The sequence below is a fragment of the Syngnathus typhle genome, linkage group LG4, assembly GCF_033458585.1.
Source record: "Syngnathus typhle isolate RoL2023-S1 ecotype Sweden linkage group LG4, RoL_Styp_1.0, whole genome shotgun sequence".
In the NCBI taxonomy this organism is placed as follows: Eukaryota; Metazoa; Chordata; class Actinopteri; order Syngnathiformes; family Syngnathidae; genus Syngnathus; species Syngnathus typhle.
The window spans coordinates 8729302-8738151 of NC_083741.1; the positions used below are offsets into that span (position 1 = coordinate 8729302).

An 8850-nucleotide genomic window follows, 5' to 3' on the forward strand; every position below is an offset into this window, starting at 1 on the left:
TGCATACATTGTTTGCCCCATATAAAGAGCAGATTAAATTCAAATAATCTGTGTTTAAATTACCTTTAAACACAGCACAATCTTTGGTCTGAAATGGCTAAATCACAAATTAACGTTGGCAAAGTAACAAATATTGGAATTAGATTGTCTGATTTGTAAAATGAATTCATCAAACAGTGAAACTTAGTGAATTATTTCAGATGCAGCATTTATTTTTCTGGACAGTCACACCATCTTTATACAAACACAATGATGAACGTTTGATGTATTGAGTGGAGGTAAATCCATCCAGAAAACAGTTTCACTAAGCAGAGGCAGTAAGATGTCCGTACTGCAAGTTTCTCGTGGTTGTGGTGGTCGCAGCGTGGGCAACGATGTTACCTATCCGGCCTGACTGAAGCAGACCTTACTTCCTCACTTTCTGCGGCGGCGTGTGGCGGCTCCCTTCTTGCTACTGCAAGGTTCACACACACAAGAAACAGTGTCAGCTCTGAAAATTTTATCAAATCCAACTGGCACATGTGAATTGTCTGTGTACAGCAGGGGTCACCAAACTACGGCCCGCGGGCCGGATACGGCCCACCGGACCGTTTAATCCGGCCCGCCAACCCTGAACAAATTGTATTATTAAACTTTTTTTTTTTTTTTTTGCTCATTTTGCCTGCAATGACTGCGTTTCCCCAGTAGATGGGGAAGCGCTCGCCTGCGCATTTACTACCGGAAGCCGTGTCAGAAAGCTCGGTGCACACTCACAAGTGCGTGTACGGACATGGTGCACTCGCGCTCTATTTGTATCAGTCCCGAATTTAGAGCGTGGGCTGTGACGACAGCATTCTTGTAATTTGCGCGCTGAGCTTTCAGATGCAGTTTTGCGCTAAAGCCACCCACAAACCTTCCCCTGGAATCCTTCCGTTAAAATGTCGCCCAAGGAAAAGCAAGGTGAACACAGTGCCGAGCGTTTAAAAGAGAGTGGCCAATTTGGCTCGACGTACGCGACGTGACGTTCAGCCACATGAACGTCAACATCTACCCTCAAAGATCGAGGTAAACGGACCAACACCTCGGATCTCGCCTAAGAATTGCCACAACAAATTTTACCCCAGACTATGACGCACTATCAAACTTTAACAAAAAAGACAGCGGTGTCTACAAGCCTACTGGAACCTACAAAAGGATTATAAGGAATCAACACAAGAACTTTAAGAGACTGCTCATATGTGTCAGAGAGGTTCTGCTCTGACAACTGAGCTGAACTTTTATCTGTTAAGATTGTGCATGGCACAACAGAAAGTTAATGTTCCATGTTTTTTTTTCTATGAAGAACCCAGAGAGAGTTATTTAGTTATTATTTATTTCCTGTTTTTTCTGTGAAGAACTCAGAGAGGGTTATTTAGTTATTATTTATTTCATTAATAGTGTTATTATTTGTTTCCTGACTTTTTTTCTGTAAAGAACCTGGAAAGGGTTATTAAATAACCGTTATTTGGTTATGGGTGGCTTTCTGTAAAACAATAAAAATTTTAAGCTCCCCTACGATCGTCACACTTTTTCTGTTACAAACTGACACCGGCCCGCCATCAGAGAAGGGAAAGGTTATGTGGCCCTCACAGGAAAAAGTTTGAGGACCCCTGGTGTACAGTATGACCTAGCCAAAATAAGATACTTATTTTCCTGAACTCCTCATTGCCCTATAAAAAACACGAGAATTATTGAAGAAAATAAGAATATTACGGAATATCTGGATTGTTATCTTCAGTATTCATTACTTTTCAGCAATGATACAGCTACTAATCCCTAACAGTGAACATTCATATTCAGAATAAAAGAACCTTGAATCATTCTTGACTATTGCAAAGACATTTATAAAGCTTATAAAATGATCAGTCAAATTGTTGTACAGTTTGCACTTCATTCATTCGACTGAAATGATCAAATCTGTGAATATCTAAAGTTGAACTGTCCTTAAACTAATTAAAACAACTATGAGATGGCATTCTAAAAAATATTTGGCTTAAATATTTTCTGTTCATTTGAATGTCTTACCAGTGCAACCACAGTGTAGTCACTTTAACACTTAGTGTCAACGTGAGGATTTTCAGGCTAGTCCAGGAATATTGCAAACCACTTAAATCTATGATCTATGCATTAACATTGATACTCTTCCCCTTAATTTCAACAAATTCACTCTGAAGCTGTTGTTTGAAGTCCTGTGGAGTTTCAACAGATATTTTTATAAGTGCCCTTTTGCAGTATCTCAGTAAACTTACTGTTTTTGCAGCTCATCGATGCGATTTCTGAGAGAGATCACCTGAAAGATAATATGATTGAATTGTAAACACTTTACATTTATATTTCATCATTATATAACATTGGAAAAACAACTTTAAAAATGAACCGCATTTCACTTACAATTTATGTCACTACTTATATGCCAAATTGTGTGATCTCCGTTCAAGATTGACATAAACGATTGATTGAATGATTAGAATTCATGGAATGTAAGGCGTGTTGGTCATCACATGATTGCTCAATCGATCAAGTCATTCCGGGATTCTTGAACCACAGAAACATGCGGCTGTGATGGGGAAAGAAAATGTCTCAGGCAGATGAGCCACTGCTGGTAAAGTGAACCAAAGTAGGCTCTATGCATTCACACATATACCAATAATGCATAATTCTTTCACACTGCTTGATAATGGCTGTCTGACAAAATGATGAGAATTTTGAGGTGCAAAAAAGAAAAAACAAATCCTAATCAATGCCCTTCACAGACCTCATATCGCTGTCTCTTGAGCTTCTCTAAGTGGTCATATTTAATCTCCTCCAGGCTGTGCAACCACTCCTGCATCTCCCTTGCTGTTTCCCTGATAAACACAAACCAGCAAGTCAATGTCTGAAAAAGTTGAATGCAATGGAACTTGATCACTGTGATCTAATCAACGATTGCACTGTACTTGATGGCTTCAGCGCGTTACCTCAGGTTGTCGTCACTCAAACCGTCGATGTCCAGGGGTTGGCATCTCTCTGCCAGGATCTTCTTCTTCTTTTCTCTCTCGGTCTGCCTCTTTCCTCTCTTTGTTTCCACCTGTAAAATCACACAAAACTTTATTATTCTTCACCTGCAATTTTATGACTACAAGACAGCACATTAGAGATGTAGAAAAATAAGTGATTTAATATAAAGAATAATAAACCATACCCTCTGGAGGTGGCTGGTGAAGCCTGATCCCATATTAGAGAGAGCAATCTTCTTCTTGGCTTCATCTTCAGCCTTCCTGTGGGCATCGGCCTCCTCCTTTCTTATCCTCTCTGCCTGTCACATGCATAATATATATACAATTAATATCATCAATGAAGTCACACTTATAAGCAGCAGGGAAAATACTCCTCCAGTGTTATTGTTCCAAGTAGAAACTGTTTTTACTGCTCTCTAGTGGTAAGATCAATCGTAGTGGCTGATGCGAGCTTTGACAAACTGCGATGTCAGTGATGCCATTACTGTAATGACTTTTGTGATGCATCCCATGAACCAATATGTTCAATGTTTCACAAGCAAGTTCAGAGATAGCCGCTTTGTACCTCCCGTCTAGCTTGGCGCTCCTTATCCTTCTCAGCTCGAATCCTTTGCTGCTCTGACCGTTCAGCTCGACGCTTCTCCTGAAAACACCAAACAAAAGACACAGTTACACACTGAGCCGAAGCCACAGGGGATGCTGAATTCTTGAGGGACATCTCACAATTCTTTCTTTGAGTGCAATTAACTCCTCTTCCTCCTTCTTTCTGCACTCAAAGTGAGCATCAATCAGCGACTGGAGCTCAACAAGGTCTTTGTTTTGACGTTTCTTCTGGATGTCCTGCGTGAAACGAACCAAACATGACCATCAGTACAAACCAGGCTATGATCGTTTATGATTTATCATTATTATGTTTTTTCTTTTGCATGATTTATAAAACAACAATATAATTCACAGAGTTGTTTTCATTATTTACTTATTTAATTCATAAGATTTTAGAGCGGACACCCTGAACCGGTTGCCATCCAATCGCAGGGCACACGGAGACGAACAACCACCTGCACTCGCACTCACACCTTGGGACAATTTGCAGTGATCAATCGGCCTACCAAGCATGTTTTTTGGGATGTGGGAGGAAACCGGAGTGCCCGGAGAAAATCTGTGAACATGCAAACGCCACATAGGGAGGGCTGGATGTGGTATTGAACCCACACCCTCCTAACTGTGAGGCAGATGTTCTAACATGTGCTCCACCGTGCTGCTATGCCGATATTATTATTATTTGGGCTAATGAAAAAGATATGCTTATTTGACTATTATTGATCAGAATCTTTGCATCAAAACTGGGTGTAGGCCGATTACCCGAGTAATCGACTGAGTAATCGATCAAATAATCAATTCCAAAAAGATTGTTCTTGACAGCTCTAGTAATGGTACTAATTAATGATATAATTGAGGGCACCTTCCTGTAGCTCTTCACTTTGAATATGGACATTAACTTTTTCTTTGGATTGTTTTAGATCATATGTTCTATGTGCCCTCTCTGCATTCATTGCAGCTTGGTCATCCTGGAATGGGGATCCTCCCATCTGTGGTCTCTTCTCAAGGTTTCTCATTTTTTCCCCCCAGTGTTTTTTTTTTTTAGTTTTTCCTTTCACTCCTGGGAGTTTAAGATCAGGGGATGTTGAGAATAATTGTCAATGTTTGCACATGTGAAGCCCTTTGAGACTTGTCTGTGATTTAGGGCTGTAAAATTAAACTTGACAAATGCAAAAAGATTGATCATTTTGTTTTCTCATAATCCTAAACAAACAAATAGCATCAAAATTGTTGATTGAATGAACTCTGGCGCCTCCCTCAGGTCTAACGTTTATGTGCTCCTCCTAGTTGCTTGCAGCAGTTTTAATATCGTTCTAAGCAGCTTCTATGTTTGATGACCCGGATAAGTGGTGCAAATTAACGACATAACAGGTAGTGTACCAATTCTGCAGTTTTCGCACGCTTGTAGCCTGTGCTTTGGAATATTATGTGTTCTTCAAGTGTATCTTATAGCCTGGGTATTGGGACAGGGTGACTGGCTGCAATCGTGGATAGGTGTATTTGGGGGTATTAATCAAAATGATCTCCATACTCTATTTATTTGTGTTTATTTATTTAAAGTACACAATTCTTTACATGTGTAGTATATACGTATACGACCTTGCACAACGGCACGAACTACTTGATGGGGAAAACAGCCAGTTATTAACTCTAGTGTCTAACTGTGATTGATACCATGATGAAAAATCTCTTATTTAAATTGTGATCAGAGCTTGAATATGGCGACATAGAGCTACATGTTGATTATAAATGTAAACTTACATCAAAGTCAACCTTTTCCCCATCTGGGATCTTTGGAGCAGTTGGCCTATAACAAAATAACACAATGAGTAACCCACATGGCGACAACAAAATGTGTCCACAAAAGTCAGGAACTTCCTCACTTGAACTTTGGCTTCTCTTCTGGAGATTCAGCGCCATAAGAATGAGAAAAAGAACAGGGAGAGAGGCAAGAAAGATCAGATGGTTAGAGGCTCAAATGTGGAAGAAGATGAAGTCCAACATGTTGGTTAATCAGGGGGAGGATCCATGTGTTACATCACAAGTGGTTTCACAACTCCAGACGACAGTTGAATGATGTGAGTTTTAATTTTAGAAAAACTTTCCACAACATGGTTGCCAAATCCCTGTTAAGTACCCCAAGTTCATACTGTACTAATCCTGAGATATTGAGTTAATTTGGTCAATTAGTGTATGTAGGAAACATGACCAGTTAATCTCGTACCACAAATTACCTCAATAGTTTGACACTCGTTTGAAACCAATGAGTCGAATAACTGTTAATAGATGTGCATGGTAAAAACACAGCTCGATTCCAACAGGGAGAGTTTACAGTATAATACTGAAGTTGGAGATGATCGTAAAGTTGTCTTTAAAGGGAGCCCCATTCCAACACAGGAACAAATCAGAAACAAGCAAAGCAATAGCGACTCAGCAGAAAATACAAAGTACCATCTTGATCTCCCTCCTCCACTGGTGGGACACATTCATGCAAAGAAAAGAAGAGGCAGAGATGAGTTGTTTAAGCATGGCTCTGCGTCTTTGCTTCATTATGTTCCTTTAATAACACCTCAGTAGGTTTGGCTAATGAGGAGATTAAGTTACTTCCACCTTTCTTTGGAAACCAAGTTGGTGCATGAAAAAAAAAAAAACAACAAAAAAGCTTTTTGCACAGAAAAAGAGCAAATAAATTCAGATAATCTAGACCAACATACCTTCCTCTTCATAGTCGTCTGCATGCAGCAAGCGTCCAAAGCAAGGGCAGAAGGGAATTCATTAGTTATCAGACTTGCTTGCTGCCACTATACAATGCATGGCTTTTGAGGCCCATTTACCAAACTGGGGTGTTGCATTGTCAGCAGGAGCCACTGCATAATGGTGTATTTCTGTTTTGTTTTCGAGAGCACCACATCAAAAGCTCGAGATCACGCAGCGACTCCCCGCCATGTCATTTACAGAGAGTAGGATTTTGAACGACACCGATATCAAACCATTGCATTTAATGCCAACACCCCAGTGGAAATATCATGTTGCAGTTTGCCACGCTCGCTTTGCTTCTCATCTACTCACAACAAAAGTACGATTCTAACAATGGAGTAATGAGGGTTGAACAAATAGCTTTTACATGATGTCAGAATAAAATGACATGTCATCCAAGGTGTGATGGCCTTTAACAAAAGTTCAGAATCAATTTATATTAAAATATTTTTTTTTCAACACAATAAGGCACAATTTTATTCGAGACCTCGGATGAGATGGGGCAGTTAAATTATGTAAAAGCAGTTGAATTTCTTCTTCTCACGCTTAACAATTTATACACATTTCATTACACACGAATGTAGTAAACTCAACGGAATGTTTTGCTTTAATTATGTATCTAAAACTGATGGTGCTGCACTTTAGGGTTCTTTATTAGAACCAGACTGAAGTGCAAGGTGCAACAGAGCCCTGTTCGCCAGAGTCTACCCACACATTGAAAAGTCTTCTTTGAGGACTTTGGCAGTAAATATTCGAGTGTCACTTTGGTTTTTAGGGAGTAATGAAATTGGGAGCACAGTATTGTAAGATGAGCATGCTCCTCAGTTAACATGTGACGTCTTGGCTGGTTTCTATTGTAGTCGCAATGACAAAAGACCACTTGTCATGCTCAGTATTTTATTTTTATTTTTATAGATAGCTAATTGTGCAGTTCAGAATTGAATTTGCTTTTTTGAGAACCAGCGTCATCTTTTAAAAAAGAATCCCATTTTTGATCAGTCCAAATCTGTCTCCTTTTTAGTGTCAGGACACAGCCTCTGGTGATCAGGTTATTCCCTAAAACATGTTTTATGATGCCCCAACCAATCTAAAATTTAACTTCAAAATCATCAATTTCAGTTTCTTACATGCATGTTTGTGATGTCACAAAGCACAACAATGCTTGCCTGCATGCTTCTATAATGCGAAGGCCATGAATCATGTAGCATGGTATCATTTTAGTATCCATCTCGTGAATTTCTAAACCTAAAGGATTTTTTTTTAAATCATTTTCTTTTAGCCCTTTATAGGGCAAAGAGCTGATATACTGTATTTCAACTACAGAAAATTAGTGTACAGTACTGTAGACATACAGAGACTCTATTTTACCTTGGTATTTAAAAAAATGCTATTAAAAATAAAATGAAATGATACATATAGATTTTTCTTTCCTTTCATTTCTATTCTCCAGTTTCTTCTGCCTTTGAGCGATGCGGGTGACATCTGTTTTGCCTTATTCGTAGTTTGCGTTCCAAAATGTATTTCCATGCCCTATAAAGAGCTTCAGGTTGCACAGTTTGAAAGCATACGCTTTGTGCCAAAGGTCAAATTTCAGTAACGTACACTAACCCATTTATCTGGCAGTACAGTTGATTGGCGAGTGAAGCTGACTATGTTTTGCAGTACCGACTGCCCTGGAGGGCAGAGAGCTGAGAGGGTAGCGGGAGAAGGGAGAACAGACTGCCCACGGCACGTACCTTCCTCCTCACGAGGCTCTGGTTCAGGCTCTACCTCAGGTTCAGGCTCTACCTCTGGCTCTGCTTCTACCTGGGCCTCCGCCTCAGGGGCTACTTCTACTTCTACTAGCTCCTCCTGGGCTACGGCATGCACCAAACCGCCAAGGAGAGGGTGTCGGAGGAGGCCATTAATGAAGACCACAGACATGACAGAGCCATTAAAAAACAAAAGTGAGAGATTGCTTTAGTTACACAGAAGATGAATTGGTGAGCGAGGGACGGCGCTGCTGGAAAACAAAGAGAAACACAGATGATGACGATTGTGATGAAGAATGATGATGGGAGTCATTTGACTATTCACGCAGGAGCCATGGAGAACTTGGTGAAATGGAAAACTACAGTAACTGAAACCTTTCCATGTCTTGAGGCAATGTTGTAAGAACATCCTTACTTCCTTTTTTAAATAAAGCTATTTACCATCAACATTTAATCATATAATAAAAGCATTTTCCTTATTAGGCTTGCTGGTAAAATGGACCCTATACCAGCTGATTTCTCTCTCTCTTTCTCTCTCTCTCTCTCTCTCTCTCTCTCTCTCTCTCTCTCTCTCTCTCTCTCTCTCTCTCTCTCTCTCTCTCTCTCTCTCTCTCTCTCTCTCTCTCTCTCTCTCTCTTTCTTTCTCTCTCTCTCTCTCTCTCTCTCTATCTATCTATCTCTCTCTCTCTCTATCTCTCTCTCTATCTATCTATCTATCTATCTATCTA

General features: G+C 39.9%; 1 protein-coding gene across 3 annotated transcripts; it reads right to left on the reverse strand.

The window, feature by feature from the left end:
- Positions 1-187: 187 nt before the first annotated feature.
- LOC133152522 (troponin T, fast skeletal muscle-like) lies at positions 188-8314 on the reverse strand. Of its 3 annotated transcripts, XM_061276168.1 has the most exons (12): positions 8108-8314; positions 6329-6346; positions 6066-6086; positions 5498-5516; positions 5376-5421; positions 3738-3854; positions 3580-3657; positions 3200-3313; positions 2976-3085; positions 2774-2864; positions 2268-2308; positions 188-454 (listed from the first exon to the last, which is right to left on the reverse strand). In XM_061276168.1, the coding sequence occupies exons 1-12, from the start codon at positions 8292-8294 to the stop codon at positions 415-417; spliced, it is 882 nt and encodes a 293-aa protein (XP_061132152.1). In that variant the 5' UTR covers positions 8295-8314; the 3' UTR covers positions 188-414. The 3 variants fall into 3 exon arrangements, with proteins under 3 accessions (XP_061132152.1, XP_061132153.1, XP_061132154.1); XM_061276169.1 differs by lacking the exon at positions 6066-6086 and having other exon boundaries at positions 8108-8309; XM_061276170.1 differs by lacking the exons at positions 6066-6086; positions 6329-6346 and having other exon boundaries at positions 8108-8309.
- Positions 8315-8850: the final 536 nt, after the last annotated feature.

Excerpts from the sequence above, each read along its gene's own strand:
- LOC133152522 (XM_061276168.1), bottom strand. The coding sequence starts at position 8,294 with ATGTCTGTGGTCTTCATTAATGGCCTCCTCCGACACCCTCTCCTTGGC. Across the intron at positions 3,658-3,737 it reads TTGCACTCAAAGAAAGAATT|GAGAAGCGTCGAGCTGAACG; the intron begins GTGAGATGTCCC and ends TGGTGTTTTCAG. Across the intron at positions 2,309-2,773 it reads TCAAGAGACAGCGATATGAG|GTGATCTCTCTCAGAAATCG; the intron begins GTCTGTGAAGGG and ends ATTATCTTTCAG.